This window comes from Aulonocara sp. 'chitande type north' Nkhata Bay, linkage group LG14 (assembly GCF_057382095.1).
Source record: "Aulonocara sp. 'chitande type north' Nkhata Bay isolate Kocher_YH1m ecotype deep benthic linkage group LG14, A_spYH_male_GT1.1, whole genome shotgun sequence".
In the NCBI taxonomy this organism is placed as follows: Eukaryota; Metazoa; Chordata; class Actinopteri; order Cichliformes; family Cichlidae; genus Aulonocara; species Aulonocara sp. 'chitande type north' Nkhata Bay.
This window is the reverse complement of record NC_141357.1, coordinates 31,859,496-31,886,358: the sequence shown is the minus strand read 5'-3', so window position 1 is coordinate 31,886,358 and position 26,863 is coordinate 31,859,496. Positions and strand designations below refer to the sequence as shown.

The following is a 26,863-nucleotide window of genomic DNA, read 5'->3' as shown; positions in this document are numbered from 1 at the left end:
ATGTTCAATGGGTTTTCTCTCTGAGTCAGAATATTTGTCATTCTAGTTGACCGCTTACTCACGCAACTCATTGACAGATGGATAGAAACGCAGCGCCTCCCCAAACTCCAAAGGGAAAAGAAAGAGAGAGAGAGAGAAAGAAATAAGCCAATCCCAGAGTGCCTGGGAAGGTGTGGGCTGTCATGGATTTTAAGTGAGTTCACCTGGGCGTGTCATTTACACACAGGTAGTTTCGACACTCTATCCAGGCTGATGTCACTCTTTACTTTTGAAATTTCAGCAAGAGGGCCATAAGAAAAGAAACAAAAAGGGAAGCGGAGTAATGGGACTTGTGCTGAGTCCAACACAAAGGTGAGTTGACTTTTCATTTCTTTCTCTCCGGTCTTTAACTAAAAATAATGCTAAGTGTTTGAACAAACATTGGTTTTAGTAGTTTACCGATCACGGTGGACAAGCATAGCTCTGTACTGGATAAAACACCAGGAGCGTTTAGATCTCCTAAAGTGACTGTTATGGCAGATTTAAAGTAGCCTCTATGCGTTTCCAAAGTGGATCATGAATTATTATAGTGTTTGCACAAGTTTCAGGAAACTTTTTATGAAAATAATCGGCGGCATCACTCCCATAATTAATCTTATGTACAGTAAAGAAAGTAAATTCTGTACTCTGTGCTAAACAAAGCTGCTCACTGTTGTAGAGTGTATGAAGATCTGTAGCTTATGTGTCCCCACCCTGCTTTGTTTCTTTCAGTCGGAATGCATCATCCTAACTGACAACACTTTGAACAAGTCACTCCAGGACTGACTCTTGCACCGCATTCCTGTAAAAACGACCAGAATCGCTTCTACATTCACTGCATTCCAATATATGCTGAAATTCAGCTTTTATGCATGAATATGAGTGTGGATGCATTCAAAACCTGCTGAGAGGTTCTTATTAAAAGATGCAGCCAGGAGGTCCTCCTGCACCCCCACCTCCACCCCCACCACCTCCACTTCCTCCGCCACCACCTCCTCCACCTCCATCCCTACATGGCCTGGGTCCAATTTCAAGGTTGGAGCGCCGGCGCTCCAAGATGCGCAACTTCAACTGGGAGACCCTACCCAAACACACAGTTATAGGAAAGCACAACATCTGGACAGCAGATAAGACTGATGGGGAATATGAGCTGGACACTGATCATATGGAGGAGCTGTTCAGCCACAAGCAGGCCCAGCAGCAAATCAAAGCTCTGAACCGTCAGAGTCTGAGGGGCCTGCCAAGTTCTGCCACAGCAGGGGAAATGGTGAGTGCAGCTAGCCAGGCTATAAATGTGTCACTATCACCCGTTCATGTAGTGGAACTTTGACCCCCAAGGTTTGTACAATAGATTGAAAGGTTTTATATTCTTTCCTGTTTATTGCTGAGGTATGGAAGCAAGTTCTTTTGACCTGAATTAACCCCCCCCCCCCCCCCCCCCAAGCTTACATATAAGAAAAAACAGACGTCCCTGCAATGTTTTCCTCTCCTAACATTTAAAACCAGAGTGACCGAAGGGAATATAGTGATACTATAGGAACTTTATTACCCTTTATGTGAAACTTAAAATTGCAATTTACATTTGCTTATTTTACAATTTACATTTTATAGGCCCAACTTTGCAATATATAAATACAACAAATGACAACAATAGTATAATGTTTCTGTCAGAAACATTATGTAATGATGTAAAATCACTCAGTACAAGGGTGGAGTATTATTATTTTCATTTGTTTGCTGAAGGAAGGTCTAATTGTGTTCTCACTGACATCACTCTGTTGTCCATGCTCTGTATTTAAGCTACCGTCCCTAATAAACACCACTAGGCACATTTACTTAATGAAGTGTAGATCAATCATGATTTGACTAACAACACATTTTAACTTTTTACTTTGACCTTTCACCTAGAATTTTGTAAGAGAAATGGTGAAAAGGTGCAAAAACTGCATCTTTGCCTGGAATGTTCAATACAATCAACTCAAAGAATTCTTAACCTTTGGATTCGACTGTCTCTTTGGAAAGTTGAGATGTCTGTGATACGAAAGACAGAGCTCAAGTCAACAATGAAACCGTTTTAGCAGCTAACAAGCAGATTTTAATCCGGTCTCTGTTCTCCTTTCCCCCCCCCAGATTTCTGTCCTCAGCTCCAAGAGGAGCATGAACATTGGAATTTTCCTAAAGCAATTCAAGCGGTGAGTCAGTGGTAGCACTGTGAAGGTGTGAGTATTTTGCACAATAATCTTTCCATGTTACACTGTACTGAGGACAAGGTGAGGCAGGCATATTTGTATGCAATAAGACTGCATCATACTCACAAAATCTCTGAAAGCCGACATGTCCTGGCAGGTCTGATCTATACTAGACTGTTCTACAGCTCTAACAGGTTATCTCCCTGATGTAACTTACAGATACACTTTTGCGAGGTATTGTAAATCTATTGCCTAAAGCTAGTTGTCATAAACAACAGATCTTAAAAGGAATGAAAACAATCCTGTTACTGTTAACATCCGTAAAATGTTTGTGATCAAACTACTGTGTCACCAGCAAAACAAGAGAACAACATATGGATACATTAATCTAACTACTTTTTTCTTTCTCATGCTGTTACCAAATATGTTTTTCTGCAATCTGAGCACATTTCCATTCCATCATTTTCATGTCCTGCACAGCATGTATTTTTCTGAGGGTTGAAATAAAGTGATTAGAGCAGGTAGAGGCTTGTATGTGTCAGCAGCTTTTTTTTTTTTCAAAGTTTTTTTTACCAAGCATAGAAAAGTGTGATATGAAAGCAGACACTCAGAACTAATGAGATATTTCAAAGCAACAGTAAAAACATAATTAAAGATAACTGATTCGCTTGACCTCTATTACAGGTCTATAAAGGACATGATTGAGGATATCAAATCAGGAAATGGCCTGGGCTTTGGTACTGGAAAACTGCAGGAATTATGCAAGATGCTTCCGGATGAAGGGGAGGTACTGTAGTTGCTTTTTGTTTTTGTTTTTTTAAACATGTCTATTGCGTCATGTGATTCTAAACCTTTGTTTATTTACTTTGCAAATACATAATCAGATTTTCTGATTTCACAAATGCAGGTAAAGCAGCTGGTTAATTTCAAAGGTGACATGTCTGCTCTCCCTGAAGCAGATCAATTTATGTTACTGTTGGTCAAGATCCCCAGGTAAGCCACCTGAGTGTAATTCAATGAAAATCACATGTTAAATGTCAGTGGTGATAATGATGGAAATGTTTTGTCTTTTAGCTATGAAGAGCGTTTGAGCTGCTTGGTGCTGAAGGAGGAATTTTTTCCCCTTATGGATGAAGTAAAAGAATTCATCTGTACTTTGACCACTGCTGGAAGGGGTAATGTCTGCATTCCTTGAGTTTGAAACATGAGACCCATTAAAGCAGAGTTGTACGCCCATTTGGAGTTGGAGTTAACAATATATGTTTTCTTTTAGAGCTGCTAGATTGCGATAATCTTCATGCTGTCATTCGCCTGGTCCTTAAGACTGGAAATTACATGAATGCTGTGAGTATATAATGATTGTGTTTGTGGAGTCTTGGATGACTTTTCTTTGTATTTATATTTGTTTGATCTAAATATGTTTATCTGATCATAGGGCGGCTACGCGGGCAATGCAGTTGGCTTCAAAATGTCTTCTCTGTTGAAACTAGTGGATACCAAAGCAAACAAACCTGGAATGAATCTTATGCACTATGTTGTGATGGCAAGTGGCTTTTACTTGTTTGAGAAGTCTGTGTTTCTCACCTTAAGATGAAGTTGCATAATTAGATTTTCAACAAACTTTCTAATTCATCACAGCAAGCTCAGAAGGTGGACACAGCACTGCTTAAATTTCCAGAACAGCTCAAACACATTGAAGCTGCAGCAAGGTAAGCAATACCTTTTTAAAAGCCATATAGGAGTGTCTTGTATGGCTTTTTTCTTCTTGTATTGCTGTATCATCAGAATAAGAGAAGAAATGCTTTCAAAAATTCTTTTAGAATACATCAAGGTGACATTGAAGGGGAGTATCGAAAGCAAATAAAGAAAGTGCAAGATGCCAATGCAAACACTTTAAAGCAGGAAGACCTAAAGGCACAGATGGAGGATTTTCTAATGGTGGGTGATTCGTTACTTGGTCCAGTTTGTGTGAATTTTAATAGAGAGTATATGCTCTAATGTTTTGGTTTTGGCTCCAATTAGGAAGCGGAGGTTTGCTTGAAAGAAGTAGAAACTGATCTTCAGGAGTTGCAGTCTGTAAGTGACAGAGTGGCACAGTACTTCTGTGAGGATGCCAAGAATTTTAAACTGGAAGAGTGTTGCTCCATTTTCAACTCCTTTTGTGAAAGATTTTTGCGAGCTATGCAGGTAATATACGCGCTATATGTGCTGGCATATTCCTATACTGAGATAAAAGAAAAATTAAAGGGTTTGAACTGGGATTTTTTTTTTCCTGCAGGAAAACAAAGCTAGAGAGACTGCAGAGGTGAAACGGAGACACAGAGACAGACTGGAAATTGCAGCCAAGCGGAGATCCACAGCTACCTGCTCCAGTAGAGATAAGGAAATGGATAGTGTTGCATTAGAATCTGTGCTACAAAACTTTGTCATCAAACGTGGTTCTAGGAGAAGAGCAGAAAAGCCCTCATCGACTCGTGGAAGCCCAACTAATGGTAGTCCCAATAACGGGAGCTTTTCAGAAATTACTTCTCAGGAAACCCTTCCCCCAGTAAATCAAAAGATTCAAGCCTCAGTTAGAGCTAAGGACATGGGCAGAAAAGAGTGGAGTTCAGCAGTTGAACTCACTGCGAACTTACGGAACTCGCACAAAGCCCAGTCAGACATCGAGGACACAATGGCAGAGAGTGAAAATTCTAATGAAGAAGAGATGAAAACTTCCAAAGAAGAGGACTCTAGAGGACTTAGGAACCCTTTCAAAAGGACTGTTAGACTTATGACCACAGTTAGATCTTTTGATGATAATGAGGAAGATCTGCAAGATAATAATGAGGAGGAGGCCCAACAGCTGCGTGAAGCATCTAAAAAAGTTTTGCGTTTTCAGAACAGCCGTGGCAGCGTCTCATCTGGGGACTACTCTCTGGAAAATCAGAAGTCTCCTCCTCCAAATGCGCCCATACGCCGTCAGCGCACATTTGATGAGGAAGCGGATAGGTATCCTGATGACCCCAGCAATGAGGATTTGCTTCAAGTTTTGCTCAAACCTCAACCTTCCCCTAAACGTAACCTTGGACGCCGCCATACGCTGCCTACTAAAGTCCCAAAAACCGAGGCAGGGGAAAGTAATCGGTGGACTGAACTGCCCGTCAGAACTCCAAATCATGTGGCTAAAGAAAAAGGGACGATGCCAGAGCGAGAGGGCGCCGGACACCCTCCCTCCAAACCAGTGTTTGATTATACTGACATTTCTCACAACTTAAAACAATCAGGTGCTGAAGACACAAATGACACATCAGCAGAAAACACAATCAAGCCACCTGTTTCCTCAGCTCCTGTCATGCAGCCCACAGACAACGATGTACAGATAACTAGTGACACTGTTCCAGCAAGCAGCAAGCCTGTGGTGTTCAAAACTGAGACCACTGGACTATTTTTTAGTTTTTTAAAACGCCTCGGCGATATGAGCAAACTACAGAGCAGCAAGGACACTGTAAATAAGCCCACAGGCTCTGGTGTTTAGCCTTTGGGATATATTTTTACATGTATAAAAGATAATTTATCTAATTTAATGTTAATTGCAATTAATTCATGATGACAACAAAGTGTTAAGATTGTTCTATTTTGGTAGTTTTTCCTAAATTGTGAATATATTCAAGAAAGCTTTAAGCAAGTGAGGAAGGTTTCTTTGTTTAGGAGAAGGCATTTTGTATGTTGTACCACTAGATGGCAAAATATAGTTGGCTTAAAGTGAGAGAGAGAGAGAGAGAGAGACCGACCAATGACTGTTTTCTAGTCATAGAGAGAGAGAGAGAGAGAGAGAGAGGTTAGATGTTTTTGTTTTTAAACTACGCGTGCTTGTAATGCATGCTTAAATACAGTATTTCCTTTTTTTGTTTTGGTTTTTAACTGCGTATATTTGTATTGCTCTGTTTTCAACTCTTTTTGTGAAACATTCTTGTAATTCTTTTTTTTCCACATTATCACAGAAGCATGTCAAAAATGCAGAAGAGTGTGGTTGCTTTGAGGGTCTTACTCAATTCAGCCATTGTTTGATCTTAAATGGGTCAGTGTTACAAAGGCAGCCTGTATTTGAGCAGAGCTGAACTATGAAAAGTCCAAATGAAGGGCGTTGATCCCAAATTAACTTAAGACATCACCACAGGTGAAGGCCCAGTACCTGGTGGCTGACAATGGTGGTACATTTCACTTATGGAAGACCCTCAGTACTTTCATTTTGTGGGAGCAGAGGCATTGGGTCAAAGAGGCCACAGCTTGTACCATAACATTAGACCTTGTTTATTCAACTACCGGCAACCAGTGCTCTGCAGTTGATGCCAGAGTTGCATTAATTAGGTTTTTGGTACTCTGTCAGGCTGTCTGACTTGAAATAATGAAGTAATAAAAACAGCCTCTTCTATATACACAGACTGGTGTATTTCAAATGTTTTTGTTTTTTATAATTCTCTATGATAAAATATTTATAAGGCTAGCATGCATGGATATGGTAAAGGGTCAGTGATAAATATGTTTCAGTACAAGACTCAAACCAGGCAACTATATTTATACTCCATTTATGTTTACAAACAAATAATCAATAGCAATTCAGAATGCTTATCTGCTCAAGCCCTTAATAAGCTTGTGTTTGGGTATATAATAACAATCTGAAATGGACAGCTAACCTTTGATCACATTAAGTCCATATGTGTTTAGACAATGGCAACATTTTTGTAATTTCGCCTCTCACAGCACTAGTTGTAGATTTTAAATCAAAGAGCTTGATTTAAAGCGTGAGCTTGAACCGCTTTTGAATTTAAGCATTTTTTTTTAACAAAAATAGTCCCTCATTTTCACCAAAAGGACTGAAAGCACATGGTAGTCAGCTAGATTTTTCCCTTTTCTAATAAAGCCTTTCCCAACATCTAAGCTAGTCAAAAAACTCTCATTGAGGTAGGCGTACTATTGTCAAAGTCTGTCATTAGATGCCTTCAAAGATACAAAAACAGGGAATTTACAACAAGAACAAAAGACCAAACTGGATTTCTTTAGAAAACAAAAGTGCCTGCAGATTTCTGAAGAGCAAAAATCTCTGGACAGAATCACCATGAACCAGAACAGTAAGGAAAGTGTGTAGAGAAATAGAGAAACGGCTCAAAATTCCAAAAAATTCCACATTACTTGTCAAGTAAACAGTAAATGTAATGTTATGGCATTGGCGTGTATGGTTGCCTAATTGGGTCACTAGTGTTTAATGATGATGTGCCTGCTGATACAAGCAGCAGGATGAGTTTTGAAGTGTACATGGCTATATTCTCATTTTCAGCCACATGCTCCACAACTGATCAGACTGTGCTTCCCAGGGCAAATGGGCAAATCATTTTGCAAGACCCCAGAGTTTCTCAAGGCAAAGGCATGAGAGATTCTTCATCAGGCAAGTCAGTCATCTGATCTCAACACAACAGAGCTTTTCAGTTGTTAAATAACAAACTGAAAACAGACAGACCCACAAACAAGCATCAACTGAAGGCAGCTGCATTAAAGGCTTCTCAAGGGAGAAAATGCAGCATTTGGTGATGTTCATGGATTCTAGACTTCAGTCGGCCATTGACTGTAAATGATTTTCATCATCATTTTCATGAAAAACAATCCCTATTTAAACTTCTTATGCTGAACAGTGAAAAGGTCATAAAAACAGCGTCTGATGTGAAGAGCGGATGCACGGATAGATCTCTATTTATTATGCATTGAACCTGCTTTAAAGTTCTAGTGCAGTAATGGCTGTGTGATGGCTGGCTGCCTTGTTATTGTTGTTTTCATTGTTACATCATCCCTTCAAAGGGGAAGTCATGCTGTTTATCATTTGACGGCATAATATTGACCTAGATTTCTCTTACTAAGTCAGTCATAAACAAATAAAAATACAGATCAGTTCAATGAAAATAAATGATTATTTATTTAAATGTTTGTAATAGATTACTTTAGGGTTGTGTTATTTTTTGTTGAATTATCTATTTTAAACCATGTTGAGAAAAGCACTGTCAGTGTTGTCAGTCTGACCTACATTATGTATATCTGTTATAGTCACTGCTGCTGCCAGACTGCTGCAGCCATCTTGACTCAACTGGAAGCAGTCTCCATGGCAACTCCACCTTGCAGAATAAAACCAAGAGACAATTGTTTGCCCCTCACCCCCAAGCCCCACCCCCCAACAAACTCCTTATAGCCTGCAACACAACAGCCACCTAACACTGACGGCCTTCAGCATTTTATTATACAGTGACATCATTTTGTATTCAAAATTCTCAACCTGCATGAACACATACTCTCATTTCAAATAATCCCCCAAAGTGAAAGCTGTTGAATTCACTAGCAAAAAGCCAGAGTCTTTCTTTGTTCTCAAAAGCCTCTTCTAAGTGAAAACACACAGCATATCCCATTACATATTCCATACTCTACCACCACCTGGCCTCTAGAGTGCTGTATTACTAAAACTAGCAGGACTCCTATTATTAAATGAACACACCTATCCCCTTCCATTCTCTAAAAAACAAACAAAAACAAAACAAAAAACCTCGTCAGCTTTCGAGCAACATACTCTTTATAATAATTAGCATTTTACATGTTTAGCGATTTTTACAAAAGTCTCTGGAAGGAAGGTTTAGGGAAATGTAATATAATTAAATCACTATATTGCCGTCAGTTTTGTGCTTTTTCGTTTTACTCTGATCGTTTTTGTGTTTACATCCCCCAAATTCAAAGGGTAAAGAAATAAACGTTGTGCTTTTAAAGGAAATGGGTGGTACCCAAGGAAGCCAAACCCCTTTGCAGTAGTCAGATTTATCCCTCAGTCAGTTCTCCAGATTTTCCACGTCTTTTGCATATCCCCTGCCTCCTCCATATGCTATTGGGTTCTTTAACTCCTCCCATTAGCCCTCTGACCAATCCTGCGCACAAACCACTACCCTAATCTCCTCCTTTCCCTTGTCCTCTTCCTTACTGTCCCCTTCTTCTCCCAGACAGACCCTGCCCTTTCCTTTCTGTCGCCCTGTCTGTGGATTCTGTATTGGAGAGGTTTGGGACACTGACAATGGGAAGCTTTCTTTACGGCCTGCAATGCTGACACTCCTGTTGGGAATTTACGTGAGTACAATGTAACCATTCACTTCTTTTTTATGGTGTCGAATTTCTGCTTTCTCATCCTGCTTGTTCCGTTATCCGGAGTCCTCAGAGATACAATGACTGGGCTATAAGCAGATGAATAATTGATTACTTCATCCCAGCAGCATCTGTGCACGGATAAATCATATCAGAGGGGGCTGTACTTTAAATAAAACAAACAAAAAAACATGATGTCCCCCTCTTTTGTGCTTTTTTTAAATTGCAACAATCAACCAACTTAAAGTCAACGCAATTAATTCCAGCACCGTTTAAGACAAACTGTTGCACAGAAATTCTCCATTGCTCTGATTTTTTTTAAAGCATTTTTTTTTTTCATTGCTTCCTCTTTCAGCCCACACACTTCTCCATTTTAGCTCCTAGCTGGCTGCCGGCTCAGTAGCAGGTGGGCATCTCTGCTGCAGTCTGAGGGCTGGGCTCTTTTAACCAAGCATACATGCTCGTTTGTTAGAGGATTAGTGATCTTCCGTTGGTTTTTCTCATCTGAATATGTATGGAGTGTGCTGCTGAGAAGTTTTGTGAGCCACATGTGAATCGACATGTTGTTTTCTTGTGCCACTCTGTGGCTCCTTGTGTTGCACTGTACTGCAGCAACAGCAGCAGGCAATGCATCATTTTTGAAGACATTTTTTTTTTAGTCTTCAGGCCTAGACTGTGAGCAGATGGTCCAGTGGTTTTGGTATTGATTGTCTTTGTTCTGAAAGGCTCGTTTTATATTTCTCATTTTAGGCTAAAAGTATCTCAAAAGTTTAATTTTTAAAATGAGTGCAGGTGATAGAGATGTTTGCCTGGTTTTGCTCTGTTGGCTGCTTGCACTGGGTCACAGGGAGGGTGCAGACGGTGCGGGATGCTGCGCCAGAGGGCAGATTGTTAGCAGAGCTTAGAGAGTCAAATTATATCTGTGCTCTTAAGGTATACAGGACAGGAAACATGTGCAAGAGAACCAGGGGACCAACAAGGGCGTTGTGTGGGTTATACAGTACTACTCTGCAAATATTGAGCAACAGAGATTAAACTGTAGCTTAGAAGTGACCAGAAACAGCAACAGCTTTTGAATACTAATTCGATCAAACGCAGACATGTAGCATATATGCTATAGGCTATAGCCCTTACCTGCTAACAAAATCAGCCCCCAGTGCACCAACACAAGTGAGAGGATAGGGAACTTGATAAATATATTATAAAAAGATAGATTGCAGGATAATTAGATTTTTTTTGATGTTTCATATTCAATGATTTATTGACCTGCTTTCCATATTATTATATCAGTATTTAAATGAGACCCATGGCAGTGAGTCAGTTCTCCTGGGTTTATTTTTCCTAATTTGTGTAACAACATCAAATGGAAACGATCTAATCTAATATAATGCCATATCAGTTTATCTGGCTCCACTGTTAATTGCTAATCAGTGTATGATTAACCTGATTTAATATAATACACAAGTTGGATCGTTCGCCCTTTCTAATCTTTCCTAGTTGTCATCATGAGGTTTGTTGAAACCCCAATTCAGAATAAATAGATTACTGTAGGTAATAACTATAATAATTATAATTATGGTTTATAGCTCTAGAAAGCAATTAGAAAGCACTTATTTTGGAGCTTAGGACAAAATATTTGAAGGTTTAATCTCCATGAAAATGATTGTGCATATTTTGTGTTATTAATTCATTTATTGGATCAGATTATTGCTCACTGATCAACAGAAGAATGACTGTAGATGAGCCAGAGTTTTGACTTGAGTCTAATTGTCAGCTGGTGTCCCTGGTCAGTTCCTGAAACGGCAATCTAAAATTAGAATATAATGACTTATCACAGCCGGTGCATGCTGATAGTACACAGGCTACAGATGACCATCAACCAGTACAAGGCACATCCACCAAACTACCAATACAACAACCACGATGAGGTAGACTACATACAAAACAAAAGAAGGTAAAATGCTTGTGATTGGATCCTCTAATTCTGTGCTTACGTTTGAGTCGGTCCTCCTTTGAAGAGCACTTTTATTATTTTTATTTTTGTTTAGTGGTTTATGAGGCATCGTCAGCCTTTCATAAGACATCATCAAGAGGGATGCAGTCACATCAAGATTACTCGCTATAGATAATAAATATTAGATGAGACTTTCTGAAGCAGCAGAGTGGTTTATTTCAACTAAAAAAATAATCAATATTTTCTGGAAAATACCTTTACCAGTAGACATCCGTAAACCTTCAGCTACTGAACTAAAGTGCTGTTGTTTCTTTTATTGAACAACAGTGCAAAGTTCAGAGATGAACGAAATTTATAGATTACAGACTGAGGCATTCACGCTGTAAAACATGTGACAGCACAAAATGGTTAAGTCAATAAAAGTAAATATAGCACAATAAAGTCACAGTTTTTTTTCTTTACCTATTATAATAACATAGCAGCTGAGCACTGGTACTGTTCATTTTATCAAACCAACATTTGTGCCGCTCTGCAAACTGCCAAGCCGAAACCACATTCAGTTTCTTAAATATCCTGAACACGAACTACATTTTCTTAACAAAGAGTAACCCCACTAATGCTTCACAGTGTCTGTGTATCTGCAAAGTACAGCGTGTATGAGACCGTATTTGAACTACTGAGTCATAGTATGAGACATCTCAGTCCTCTTACTGCAGGTGAATAAGCATTGCAGGCACCGCTTGTGCGCCGATCTACCTTTTGTTAAATCTGCAGTGCGTGTTGTGCCTGCAGACAGGCTGCCCTGCGTGCCGCATTGTCTTCTGACAATGTTTAGGAGTGTGGGCTCACAAGGCGAGACAAAAATCTGCTGTTGTCAGATCTTATCAATCTAAACACAAAACAAAATGATGAAAAACTGCCACAGTGTTAGTTTTTAGTAGTTCAGTGTCTAATTGCAATCAGTAAGTGTCTATGCTAGGCCATTATTAGGCATGCAAATGTGTCCCCGCTCTTATGCTGAGTGTATCATTCTCAATAGCCTTACATATAATATACAGACACTGTTTTTCTTTTATGTAAAGCCCAGCGTTCCATGCTGTGACTGTTCTGTCAGAGATTGATGCATCGAGACAGATTTCTTCATCTGATGGAGTGTAAGGGGGGTGGGGTGGTGGTGGTGGTGGTGGTGGGTGTATTAGTCTTAAGAAGTTTGTGTGAATAATGATTGATGAGTCATCACGGAGCCGGCATCTTTTCTGTCCCTAAAAACATATAAAACAGACCCTGTGCTTAGATCCAGCTGCCTGAATGTCTCATTCTTAGGTCCACATTAACTTTGGCATTGTAAAGAGTGTAACTGCTCCACATTGTTATTCCTAGTGCAGATATAACTGTGAATAGTTATTCTTGACCTGTGTTCACCTGAAAGTGCTACAAATTGAGACAATGATCACAAATGTCTTCTGAACAAAGTTACAAACAATGAGACATTCGCTGTGATGTAGACAATAGTTCAGATGCTTTGTGATTATGTAATTTATGCTGTGTCTCTGGAGCATATGCTTTTCTCACTTCTACTCTTACTTGTCTTTTCTCTCTTTATATCTGAGTCAAGCGTACAGATATTCCTTTGTAACAGTCTACCTTGTTCCTCATAACCCAGAAAAATCTTTCAACAGCGTGTTGGGTTTATTCAAAATTACATTTCGGGTAATTCTGCTCAGCCTGTGAACAATTACTGTGTGTTGGCACATGAGGAAGGACACAACAGATGTAGCAGAAAACATAAACTAAAGTCTATATTTAAACACAATCTGGAGAGCACATCACTGAGGGACAACACTTCTCTCTTCAGGTCAGTGAGGCTTTCACCAGTGTATGCTGGTCTAGTACATAAACAACTGCTGAAGACTCCTCTCTGCTGTGTCTCTTAAAAGTGATATCACAAGATGGTAACACGGATACAAAGTCCGTTTTCCAAGAGATGCTGTATGCAATTGTAGTTCAATAATACTGAGCTGGCTAAGATAGTAATGCTTAAAATAGATTTGAAATATTGGATACCATTGGAGAAAAAGATACTTGTCTGTTACTCAAATAAGGAAAGAGGAAGGGAAGAGGCAAATACTTTATATGGCCACTGAAGCACAAACATCCTGGAATCCTGAATAGTCACTGTTAAGGAATGGTATTAACAATCTGTAAATTACAGCCTTCTTAAAGGGCCAGTTTCTGATTTCTCATTATGTCGATTGAAGTAAAAATTTGACTTGAACATCAGTCTTTCATTTTATTTATCATGAAAGTATCATTAATGGGATCTATGCTCTTATTTGCTCTTATATTCTCTGTCCTACATATACTGTTAAAATGGTGCATGGTCATATTAAATATGGCCAAAACTTCAAATATTATTTATGTATAAGAAATAGAAATCGCCCAAAAGCTCCAGGCTGCTCTAAATGCTCAGAAGTTCAGAAAGGTTTTCTTCTACTTGGCTCATTATGATGTTAGTGGTGCCAGATATTTCTATGCGGTCATCTCAGACACGCAGCTGAGACTGAGTACAATAGCCCCACCCATCCGCTGTCTAAACCTTCTGTTTGGGACGGGCAGCCAATCAGAATAATCGATTGATCGGTTGGAGAGGTGAGGGGCTGTACCAAGGTACAGTATGGTTAGCATACCCAGTCCAAGCATTTGGTCATGTGACAGTTCCGTTTTATTGGGCCAAATTCATTAGCTTATCATCTCCTGTATAAAAGAGTTTTTTTGTTTAACTGTGTCTCTCTTAGTCTGCATAGTCCAGAGATATTTGAATGAAACTTCCCCACCAAATACTTTTTCTAAGTTAACAACAGTTAAATGAATAAATTTCAGCCTGTTTGTAATGAATGACCGACTTTATGGTCCGTTCATTTCTTTAATCAAAAGTCTTATTCAGTGTTGCACGAAGGCTGGAGCACATCCAGCTGTAACCAGGTGAGAGGCAGGGGTACACCCTGAGTACGTCACCAGTCTACCACAAGGCAATAGCTCACTATTCATTTGGAATCATGATTTAACTTAATGGAGTACCTTGAGGAAATGCTTGTAAGCACACGTGGAACATGCAGACTCAACAGAGAAAGGCCTCGGGCATGTTTGAAACAAGAATTTTCTGCTGTTGGGAGGTAACGGTGCTAATCACTTCACCACAGGGCCGCTCTGTACTTGAAAATCACATGTTGACATGCTGACACTGATAGTTTTATCCTGGAAGCAAGCTGATTTATAACCATTAACTGAAATTAGACAAGTCAAGTTTAATAACTTTAGGGGCTTATTTTGAGTTATTATTTTTAAAGACTTTAACTCGCTCTCTGTCTCATTGACTATAACCAAGAGATGACATTTTGCATTAAATGTAATAATAGTTGGTCACATAACTGTGGGTCAAAGAATTAGTCATGTATTCAGAATAACATTATATTTTCCTCTATAACTGGAATTTTCCGTCTCAAAAAAAGTTGAAATTGCTCTTTCCTATTTATTCCAATTTATCGAGGAGCAAAAAGCCCTGGATTAGGAAGCATGTGTAATTATTTTTTGTTGTTGTTGTTGTTTCCATTATAGAGGACAGCATAACCATAGTGATTTATTTTTTTAATTTTTTTAAAAGCATCTACAGATATAAAAAGTAGCACTTCAATCGGTGGAGCAGTGAGAGGAGAGAAACCCTTACCTGCGCAACCGATTGAAATCTAAGCAGGTTAAGCTGAGGGCAATGTTTTCTCTGAAGGCGAGCTCCTGTTGCTAAAATCCAATTAAATCATTCATATTACATGTGTCTGTTTTCAAGAGAAAGGTTTTGAGCATACACACTTGCTTCAAGCATGGAATACAGCTGTATCATCTTCGGACAGCTAGTGACTAGCCTTCATTCTTTTATGTGGACATGAAGCATTTTCTTCAAAGCGAATTTGAAGTGACTGGGCATGATAGTGTCATCTGAATCTGTGAGACAGTAATCCAGATGGCAGACAGGACCTGACCCTGCAGGAGGAGATTAAGGCACTTAACAGTAATGCAGGGTGAGAGTGGCAAGTGACGTTTTGCAGTGAAACGGCTGACTTTGCAAACATTCGCGCCGTGATTTTCTGCAGTAAAAAGAGAGGAAAGGGACTATTGACCTCATCTGTATGAAGCGCTGACTGTGCACTTTTCATGACAAAGCCTTGTGATTGCTGTTTAATCACATGCTTCCTCAAACATTAGAGTAAACTGCAGATTGAAGTCTTTAGTCTGTGTTTAATTAAATATATTACTATTTATGTTGTACATTAGGTATTCTCTAAATTCACACAGGGAAAGAAGGTTTTTAATGAAAGATCTGTCTGTGGTGAGGCGAGTGGGAGTAACTGAGCCGAGGAGGGCTGCTTGAAGAACAGACAGACAGGCAGGGAGAAGGGAAGGTGGGGGAGACTGTTGCAATCCTAAAGACAGTGGCCAGTCTGTCGAGAAGGGAGGAGCCTAGAGGTCTTGGCTCATCATACTTCCTCCTGATGTCACCGTTCAGCTGCTGCAATTCAGAGTCTATGTAAAGGGAGGACAGCCCAGGGAGGGGAGGGCTTTTTAGGGGAGACAAGGGAAGGGGAGGCATAGAGTTTTTTGGGAAGGGCTTGTTGTGAATGGGCTTGGCAGACCTCCTTAGTCAGTAGGCCTTCTGATCACTTGGGAAGAAACAACAATAGAGTCTGCGTGCTTGAGAAAATTCCCATCTGTCTGTGGCTGGGCTCAGGCATACTGATGTCATGAGTGCATTTATGTGGCCGAGAGAGAAAGAGAAAAATGACAGGATAATAAAAAAACAGGGAGAATGAGGGAGGGGAAGAGATGTGGGGTGCTGAGCTGTGAGCAGAGCTGAAATGCCATTGTTATTGCTCGCTGCTCTGTGTTGCAAAAAGGGACAGCTGCCGCCGAGGCCTGCTTGCTCATGTGAGGCAGAGAGCCCAGCTCACCGTGAATTTTTCCCCATCTCCCCTCAGACAGAGAGACAGGTGGTTCCTGAACTCAGCCTGCTAAGAGTCAAGGGAAGGAACTAGAAGGAATTTGGGGAGTGGCATTTCAAAGCTTCCTCTTTCCTCTTGTTGCTCTCAAAGAAAAGGGGCCTAGTTATATTTTTAAGGCATCAGCTGAAAGACAGTTTTGTTTGGTGAGACATGTTATAGTGACGCAACAAGGAAACTGATAGTAAGCTCAAATAGAGTGAATCCTTCTTTTGTCCGGTCTGTGTGCATTGTTTTAAACTGCAATGAGCAGGATGTTTTTACGCTCATAAACATGATCAAGAATTTTAAAAAATGTTATACATTGTCAGTTACTCAGAATATGACATCTTGCATCAGTGATGGTGTGCTACATTCATTTACATATTTTGATCTGTAATCAGGTTTAAAATGACGGCTCAAGGTCAACTGTCAGGTTTCCCCGGCTCAAAGGTTCACTTTGATTAATAGCACCATAGCAATTAACCTTCTCATATACGTATCAGATAGCTGTTTTAAGCTTTCTTGGGCATTAATGAAGCTATTGGGTATCCTAACTGTTCATGATCCTACATAACAAGAACATATCTTGCTAGTGTTACAAAGAAAATTGAAAGAAAAAGCAAAAGAAAATAAATTAATTGCCTTGGAGTTCTTTTCCCATGTAATTTGACATCTCAGCAGTCGTCACGGAACTGTCTTTGTCAGGGGATAAATTCAGTTAATTTGTAATGAATTTTTTGAGCTTTAATTCAAGACGTGCAATGCAGTGTCAAGGTTATTAGCGGATGGTGCATTACAGAAAATTATAAGGAGCCTAGAGTGTGAGTTACCTGACTGAAGGTGTTTTGTAGGACAGAAACTATAGAGGAAAAAACTGAAAACAATAGGGCTCTTTACAGTGTTAGCCAAACCAAATGACAAAACACACCAATCCTCCTGCTGGAATTTTATTATCATATGAGTCACTCACTTTTGTAAGCGGTGTTTATTGACCAGTTTGTCTGTGTTTTTGGACTCCATGTAATCCTTTATGTGCTTATGTACACTATGACAGATGTACGGCACAACATTGGCATGCTAAGTTAATCCCTGCTTGACCCAGTGGTATAATTTCATGTAACAGCAACTCTGCCATCTGAACTGCAAGCCAGCAGGCATCTACTCATCTAGGAGTCATATTAAATAACAAAAGTGACACAGTACACCGAAAAATATCACCAAGAGTAAAACATCAGTATTAGTATCATGTTTTGATTGGCTTATACTGTGTATAACCTCTAACACTATTGCTGACAGCATAATTGTCTCCACTAAGAGTTCTACCCTGCAGTTTTAATCACATGTATATGTTTCTTTCCACTGTGTGAACTCAATTGGGGGTTTCACTTATAAAGTTAAACAACCTCTGGTGAGGGAACTCATACTACTTGACATAGTTTGATAAGCGAGACCATAAATTGCTCGCGGATACAGGATTTAGATGAGGTTTTATTGTGTTAGCGGGACTATGAGTCATTTCTTCCTTTGCTCAAGCAACTACACCCTGTTCACCCTGCCTGACTGTTTCCTCGAGGCTTTCTTGACCTTTCTTCTCTTTCTTTCACCTTGTTTGCACAGGTTAAGTGTTCCCAGTGTCCCCTTTGAATGTCTGTCATTATGGCGAAGCGTGAGACTGGCAGCACCAGCCCTGTGGTGAGGCAGATAGACAAGCAGTTCCTGGTCTGCAGCATCTGTTTGGACCATTATCACAACCCAAAGGTGCTACCCTGCCTGCACACCTTCTGTGAGAAGTAAGCCATGAATCACTTAGCTTTACAAGGTGATCGACACCAGGAGATCAAAGTGACAGTAAAGAGATAAGCAGACATAAAACATTTAGAAGCAAAATAAAAAAGATGAGTCAGCGTTTGGCTATTATAGGATGCAGCGTGCTAGATTTTAGTGTACTTTAATGTCTTTTTTAGCAATTTCTAAATTTGGTATCACAGCTCCTCGCTTAAGCGAGCTATTCTGTCATCATCATGGTTTCTGCATGACGTAAGTCACCAGCTACTCTAAGCTTGGTCACAAGAAAAGCACACAGCCTTTTTTTAGGGCACAGCTTTGGTAATAGCAAATACTGATTTCCACAGCTGTGTTGCTACAGTAGTACTGTTTTTACATCGTTGTGCTTAGTAACCACTCAAATCACATTGTCCAGTCTTCTAATCAGGTCTCACCCTGAAATTGGTGCTTGACTGCAGCTTTATTAACTGATTTCTTTAACATCTTATCTGATTGTAGATGTCTACAGAACTACATCCCTCCCCAGTCTTTGACACTATCCTGCCCAGTGTGCAGACAGACTTCTATCTTGCCAGAGAAGGGTGTGGCAGCCCTGCAGAACAACTTCTTCATCACAAACCTAATGGAGGTGTTACAACGAGACCCAGAGTGCAGCCAGCCTGAGGCGGGCAATGTTCTTGAGTCAGCCAACGCAGCTACAACCTGTCAGCCCCTTTCTTGCCCTAATCACGAGGGCAAGGTAAGCTTTAAAAAAAAAAAAAATGCTGATGAAAAATAGGTCAGAGCTGTCATACCTCATCTGCATGTTCATGACCAGGCTGCCGACTGTTATTGGATTAAAAAGAAATGCCTTCTGTATATATACATTTGAACTTCTGAGCAACCTTGACCTCAGAAATGTGACTTTACTTGCCTCAACTGCACCATCTGCAGGTGATGGAGTTTTACTGCGAGTCATGTGAAACAGCCATGTGTCTGGAGTGTACAGAAGGAGAACACAGGGAACATGTGACGGTGCCTCTAAGGGATGTGCTCGAACAGCATAAGTCAGCCCTTAAAGGTCAGCTGGACACTGTTCGCAACAGGTAAGATTTTTCACTGCTTTAACACATAATCTATTATGCGATTGCTTTTGGAAGACAGTAAAATTGGATGTGTAAAAGTATAAAGAGCTGTAATCTGCGTTTGTTTTTTGCTCTGGCAGACTACCTCAGTTGACAGCTGCCATTGACCTTGTGAATGAGATCTCCAAGCAACTTACAGAAAGGAAAAATGACTCTGTGACAGAAATCAGTAATACTTTTGATGAGCTGGAGAAGGCCCTACACCAACGCAAGACTGCTCTCATTACTGAGGTGGAAAACATCTGCAGCACCAAGCAGAAGGTCAGCGATCTTATTCATTTTAAATTTGATGCATTTAAAAAAAAAAAAAAAATCATGATAGCTCTGCTGACTTTCTCCATCTTCTTAGGTGCTTCAAACTCAGCTTACCTCTTTGCTTCAGGGCAGAGAGAACATTCAGAGTAGCTGTAACTTCACAGAGCATGCACTGAGCCATGGGAGCGCCACTGAAGTCCTTCTGGTCCAAAAACAAATGGGTGAGAGGGTGAGTGCTCTGGCAAGACACAGCTTTCCCGAGCATCCTCATGAAAACGGACATCTGGAATGCCAGGTGGAGACGGATGGATTGAGGCGCTCCATTCAGAATCTAGGAGTCCTGATCACAACGGGGGCTGTAGGCCATACCAGCGTTGCCACCGGTGAAGGTCTGCGACACGCACTAGTTGGCCAACACACCACTATCACAGTCACCACTAAAGACAAAGATGGAGAATTGGTGAAGACTGGTAACGCGGTTCTTAGGGCAGAGATTATCTCTGCGGATGGGGTGTGTACTGAAGCTGAGGTGGTGGACAACAAAAACGGCACCTACGAGGTTGGATACACCCTCCGCTCTGAGGGAGAATTCACCTTTTCTTTGCTGCTATATGAACAGCCTGTGAGGGGGAGTCCTTTCCGTTTGCGTGCTGTCAAACCGTCAGATGTCCTGCAGTCGCCAGACGATGTGAAGAGACGAGTGAAGTCCCCAAGCGGAGGAGGAGGTCATGTTCGCCAGAAGGCCGTGCGCAGGCCTTCCAGCATGTATAGCACCACCAAGAAAAAGGAAAATCCAATAGAGGACGAGCTGATATATAGAGTTGGTGAGTGAAAAAGCGTTATTTTGGATATTAATCGTACTGTTGACTGTTCTTACAATCTTCCATCCATGCATATTTTTATGCTTTTAGTGCTTTTAATTTACTTTTAATGGCACAAAATGGTGACTTATCCTTAAAAGTTTTAATATTTTCTTAGTGTTAAAAACATGGTGATGTTTTGTTGATTTGACAGGAACAAGAGGGAGAGATAAAGGAGAATTCACCAATCTTCAAGGCATCTCGGCCTCCAGTAATGGTCGGATTGTGGTAGCAGATAGCAACAACCAGTGCATACAGGTCAGTGGCTAACCTATTTAGCTTCAAAGAATTCATTTTTTGAAGTGTTTAATAATTAATTTTCTTTTTTTATAGGTTTTCTCTAACGACGGCCAGTTTAAGATGAGGTTTGGGGTAAGAGGTCGTTCACCAGGCCAGCTGCAGCGCCCCACAGGAGTCACAGTAGACATGAACGGGGACATAATTGTAGCTGACTATGACAACAGATGGATTAGCATCTTCTCCTCGGATGGCAAGTTCAAGGTTGGCATTCCAGTCAGTAAAAGAAATGTTTTTTGTTTTTAAACCGCACGATTATAAAGTGAAACTAGATTTTAAAACAAAACTTTGTTTGTAACAGAATAAGATTGGTGCTGGAAGATTAATGGGCCCCAAAGGTGTGGCTGTGGACAAGAATGGACACATTATCACGGTTGATAATAAGGCCTGCTGTGTCTTCATCTTCCAATCAAATGGGAAGTTGGTGACAAAGTTTGGCGCCAGAGGAACATCAGACAGACACTTTGCAGGTACTGAGTGATGTTAAATCAATAAATGGGATATTTTTATATATATATATATATGTGATCATTTTATTAACAATGTGTCTTACGGAAAATGACAGAGATGAAGTTTCATGTATCAGGGCATGTGGTTGGGCCAGATTTACAAAATTGATTTCTGTTTCTTCACAGGAAAGTTGATTTGAACAGTGCTAGTGATCAGCATGTCTCTATGCACCCTTCATTTGTTTTAACTAATGAGTGCATGTATAGCTACTTGCTTAATTAGAGACATTAACACACAGTTAATGTTTTGGTTGTTGCACTGATTGTCCTAATTATAAATGATAAATTATACACCCTGTCATCATAGCACAGCTGGAGTCCGCAGTTCATGATGTACACTACTGCATGCCAAGTTTTGACGATCGTCCTTCCCTGTTGTTCAGATGTGGGGGGGGACTAATTTGCATGCTTTGCTGGAATCCCTCATTGATGCCGCTCCAGTTGTACAGCAATATTTAGGTTGAACTCACCCGTTCGTTCACTTTCATTTCTCACTTATAACTTTTCTTTTCTTTTAGAGAAAAGTGGTGCAAACATTGCACTGGATACAAAGATTAGTAAATCTGGCCCTGTTTTCAGTAAGTAATATATTCACTGTGACTGTGAGCTAAAACAATGAATCTTTGTTCTCTTTTTCTACATGTTGGTGCTTCAGCCCTGTCATGTCTCAGCTCTGAGAGTTTCTCTGTGATCACTTGGTGTCTTGTTTTTGATGTCCAGAAATAGTATGCCGCTTCATCTCATACACTGTAAACGGACGGATGACTCATCTTTGCTGTTCCCTCCCTCTCTCCTCTGCTTTCAGGTCCTCACTTTGTGGCTGTAAATAACAAAAATGAGATTGTGGTAACAGACTTCCACAACCATTCAGTGAAGGTATGGCTTGTTGCAAGTATGTGCGAACATTATGTTTGAAAACCTGGGACTTCTTCCAGAAAGTGTGTTCAATAAACCTGAGTTGATTAGCTCTGAGATCAGCAAGTCTGAGTTTTCGGTTCCAGAGCAGCTGAATTAAGGGTGTACATGAGTAGAAAAAGAAAACCATCATCGGTAGTGCTCCAGTATCAGGACTCACCATGGCAACGGGTAAATAAAGAGCAAAGCCTCCATTTGAATCCAGTAAACTGAAAAATATGAACATGCGTCAGTGCTGACCATGGTATTTATCTCAAATGGAAGGGCAGGAAAGAGTAACTTTAATCAGGTTGGTCTGCTCTGTCATCATCATAGGCAGACTGTGGTCATCATTATCCCAACTGGAATTTTCACTAGATAAATCTGTAATCCTGATTTTCAATTTGATTTTCAAATCTAATTATTCAGCCATAACCCAAGAAGGGTAAAATATAAGTGAAAGAAACAAAAGATAACAGACAGATTACTTATGGACCGGTGATATTAATTACCCAGATAGCAACAGACTACAGGGCAGATCCGCCTTCAGGGCATTTCGATTAATTAAATAAAAGCTGTTTTTCCTACATGTGATGACCATTCATTGTCTGAATGATTATTTAGTAAAAACTGAATCTTCTAATGGAGTGTAAAAAGCTTAATTTTTTCATACAGAGAGTTTCATCATTTCTGAGATTACTGAATAAAAAAGTTTAATGAAATTTACAGAAAAAAAACCTCTGCTTTAATGTTCCCAGTTTAACCATTTATAATCTGATCTAATTTCAGCCTGCACTGATAGATGATGGCTTTTTCACAGTCATAGCAACGGTGTTTAGATGTTGCTGTTAATAGTAAAAGTTTAGTAATAGTTTCTAATATAATTGAAATGAATGTAAAGTTGTTGTTGGGTTTTTTTGTAATTGCAAACAAGTTTAAATTTAAATGGCTTTTAAAAACATTATATTAGGATGAGGTGTTTTAAATAAAGAATGCAGATTATAATCAGAAGAAATTAAGCTGTTGAACTGATTCAGATGGATGAGCTGGGAAATGACTGGTGCCAAACTGAGTTTGGGTCTGATCCTTATCCATTTTTGATCCGTCCCGCCGTGCAAGTGGACTCCAACATGGACACAGTTTGCTGATCTGTTACAGAGCATGTGAATTTCAGACACTGTGCCTTTGACAGCATTTAATGACTGAAACGCAATCTGTGAACACATTGCTGAACATGAAACGCTCAGGACACAGGCTGTCTGTAGCTGCATTTAAAAACTCATGACTCAAAGGCCTAAAGAAAATCATTTCAGCCTCATCTTCACTCCTTCACTCAAATGTTCACATCCTCTAGAAGATCCAACTGTGACAGACATTTTTCACAGTGTGACCAATTACAGTGTGGGGAAAATGGCTGACAGTCTGACAGCTGCATTACTGTCTAGAGTGTGAGAGACAGAAAGATGGAGACTATAGATTTTAGTGTGAGCTGATTAAAAGTCTGAGTTGTAATCGCTGTCTCCATCCTTAACGGTTGACAAGGGAATGAATGAAAAAGTCTTTTTAACCACTGGTTGTTGTTAAGTTCAGAGTTCAAGTCAACTCTCTTTCTGGAGCCTAAAACCCAGATTTTCTCTTAATTCAGGTTTAACAAAGTCAGCGATGTTAGCTAAACTCTCTTCCTACAATAGGACTGAAGTCACTTTAAGATACCAAAACTGAAGCAACCCTCTCCGATAGCCTCTTTATTTTGCAGGTTTTTTAAATCTTAAAATAGTGCTTAGCATTCTGATAAAGGCTGCATACCTGTTCCCCCCCATTGTTTTCAGCCATGCACTTGGACCGATTTTAAAATCAATCAGTTTCAACAGAACAAGAAAAGGCAGGCAGACTCAAACCAAACCAAACACTGCTGTACTTCTCATGCTGTGAGGATGTGACTGGCATTTTTCTTTACTTGTCAGCATCATTCACCCATTTTCTTTTATGCTTAATCTTACCTGACAGGTGTACAATGCAGATGGGGAGTTCTTGTTTAAATTTGGCTCACACGGAGAGGGGAACGGCCAGTTTAATGCTCCAACGGGTGTGGCTGTGGATGCCAATGGAAATATCATTGTTGCTGATTGGGGAAACAGTCGGATCCAGGTTAGTTTGCGGAAATGAATAACTGGAACTGCGTTACACTTGCAGTAGTCACTCATCTAATCTGTCCTTCAATTCTCCATACCCATCCAGGTGTTTGACAGCTCAGGGTCTTTCCTCTCCTATATCAACACATCAGCAGACCCGCTTTATGGCCCCCAGGGCTTGGCTCTCACATCTGATGGCCACGTGGCGGTGGCAGACTCTGGGAACCACTGCTTCAAGGTCTACCGTTACCTACAGTAGATAGCCATCTTCAACACCGCAAGCACTGACGACACAACCAATGTATTCCACAAGGTGCAATGATTTTTCCAGTACAGCCTTTTGTGTGTCGCCTCACCTTACCTTTATGATGTGAATTGACCATAGACAGCATAAAAGGTGGACGTCGCTGACATCATCCATCTCATTTCAAAATACCAGATGTGATGAGGAGGGGTGGGTTTAAATCTGAAACTGCTTGCTTATTGGCTAATGACTTACAAGTGGTTAGCCAATGATTGGGATAATCATAGCACATTAATCAACAGATAATGATCCTTTTTAAAACATTGTATGACCAAGATTTACAAAGTAGACTTAATTTTTTATTCAGTGTGCCCCAAAATGAGTGACTAAGTCACGAGGGAAGGGTTTACAGAGGTCAAGACAGAAAGCCATTTTCCCATAAACATCTATAGGGTCAAAGTCTTTTTGCAATTACATCTATTGCATTCTGATGGCCTTTAAGCTGCTGCTTGCACTGGCTTCCTTTTTGCTTACCTGGAAACTACGTCCATGTTTTATCCTGTCTGTGGAACTGACGGTTAACTTTAAAATTGAGTGACGTAGCGTAACTCGGAACAAGCGATGACTTGAAGCTATGGACTGGTTTTTGAAAATCTGCAAATACTGACGTGGATGGTATTCTTAAACAACACTTTCTGTGAGAGCTGACAAGGTAGGAGATAGTTGGAACTATTTAATCAGCCATAACTCGTCCAGATGCATGAAACTTTACTTTATCTTGATACCTAGACAACAACACAGTGCACCCATTAGTTGCTTTCTCATGAACTAGTTAATGCTTACAGTGAAATAAACAGCGCTATGCTTCTCCAGCAATGAAATGTAAAACTTCTCATTTACTGACATCTCACATAAGTGTCACCACCATCTGTGCATTGATTTGCTGTATGTACTGTATATACATGAATGTATATTGTGTATATTAGATCACTCCCTATGTATGTGCTATGATTTTTCTTTTTTTTTTTTTTTTCTTTTTTTTTGGAAACACTCAGCCTTGTGGCAGTCCAGATCACAGGAGTCAAGGATTCCCGGATTTTAAACATGTGTATGGCAGCTGTTAAAGAGTGTGCTTTCAAACATACCCAGCACATGCTTAAATGAAGAATCGTCATATTTATTGCTATTGCAAGCAGCACAATGATCGTTTTTGTTATTATCTGTTATCTTGAAGGGGGAAAACAATGTAAAATGCTAATTTATTTTATTTTATACTAGCTCAGCATTTGCAAATTATTTTTCTAAATATTTTTTCTTTCTTTCAAGCTTCACACTTTCTCCCTTTCCCCAAATTAACCCCTTAAAGCAGAATTCAGTATCCACCCGCATCTGGGAAATGTAGATCAGTGTTTGTGCACTTGGGCAGCTCTTTTCCAAAGCTACAACCCTATCTGGTTTTTATTTACAATAACAACAAAGTATATCAGTATTTAGGTTTCTGTGTTTAGGATTTTGGGTTCATAGAAGCACTGGCTTGCCTTTAACAATTCAATAGCTTTTATTCAAGTGCTACGACCTGGATAGAAATAATACAGATATCTCAGGAAATCCATCCAAATTTCACAATATCAGTGGAAGAATATTAAATAGTTGTTTTTTTTTTTTTTTGTTTTGTTTTTTTAATTCATAAACTCATAGACATAATAGTGGAACAGGCACATTGGGAGCTTTGCGAGAAAACTGTTAATTTGTGCAAATTTAATCTGAATCCAAGGTCATAGCTATTGGGACGGAAGATGAATTCTGTTTTATTGTGTTTGTTGCTTTGTGGTTTTCATATTAGAAACTGTTACAGATGTATTACCAGAAATGACCGTTTATGAGAGGACATTGACTAGCAAGCACATTCACGCTTAAGAGTACACTATTTGTGATACTGTTCTAAGCTTTCTGTCAAATCTGAGTCTCTGCCTGGCTTCCATCATGCCATGACTCTAAATGAAGGACTCATTTGTTCATTCTATGTAATGTCAAACAAAAACACGGTGCCACGACAGAAGAAAGACCGGGTGCAAGTCTGACTTAATTAATCACAGTACTATGCTCAACACCCAGACACTTCCATAACCTTTCAGTGTGGAGCTTTTCTGAGCTGCAGGATATGACTCAAATTCTACCAGTTAAGTCAGCTAGGAAGCTGTGGTTTTCATGCACCTCGATTCGTTGCCAAACAGGAGCGAAGACATGCTCATCTTTTTGAGATGTGTCTAAAGCATTTTATCCGACCCAGTCTTGTTTTCTCTATGAATATGCACTGGTAATAAAAGCACATGATTTACTGAGCTGCCGTGTATGTGTGTGACTAACATTTGTTTGTTTGCTCTGCAGGGAAATTTTTTTTCTCCCCAAATAAAACCAAATCG

General features: G+C 39.9%; 2 protein-coding genes across 3 annotated transcripts; both read left to right on the top strand.

Annotated features, from left to right (window-relative positions):
* The first annotated feature begins 235 nt into the window (after positions 1-235).
* Positions 236-8,065, top strand: fhdc4 (FH2 domain containing 4). Its single transcript, XM_086262094.1, has 12 exons — positions 236-351; positions 751-1,285; positions 2,149-2,210; positions 2,892-2,994; positions 3,115-3,200; positions 3,282-3,382; positions 3,481-3,551; positions 3,643-3,750; positions 3,846-3,916; positions 4,028-4,145; positions 4,230-4,394; positions 4,486-8,065. Exons 2-12 carry the CDS (start codon positions 944-946, stop codon positions 5,722-5,724), a joined length of 2,466 nt encoding a protein of 821 aa, XP_086118220.1. The 5' UTR covers positions 236-351; positions 751-943; the 3' UTR covers positions 5,725-8,065.
* Positions 8,066-9,184: 1,119 nt separating this feature from the next.
* Positions 9,185-26,782, top strand: LOC147314972 (tripartite motif-containing protein 3-like). 2 transcript variants are annotated; one of them, XM_086262092.1, is made up of 13 exons: positions 9,185-9,341; positions 17,958-18,130; positions 18,624-18,864; positions 19,059-19,210; positions 19,330-19,510; positions 19,599-20,328; positions 20,519-20,622; positions 20,698-20,865; positions 20,963-21,131; positions 21,689-21,748; positions 21,976-22,046; positions 24,072-24,212; positions 24,303-26,782. In XM_086262092.1, the coding sequence occupies exons 2-13, from the start codon at positions 17,985-17,987 to the stop codon at positions 24,453-24,455; spliced, it is 2,316 nt and encodes a 771-aa protein (XP_086118218.1). In that variant the 5' UTR covers positions 9,185-9,341; positions 17,958-17,984; the 3' UTR covers positions 24,456-26,782. The 2 variants fall into 2 exon arrangements, with proteins under 2 accessions (XP_086118218.1, XP_086118219.1); XM_086262093.1 differs by lacking the exon at positions 21,689-21,748.
* The last annotated feature ends 81 nt before the right edge of the window (positions 26,783-26,863 follow it).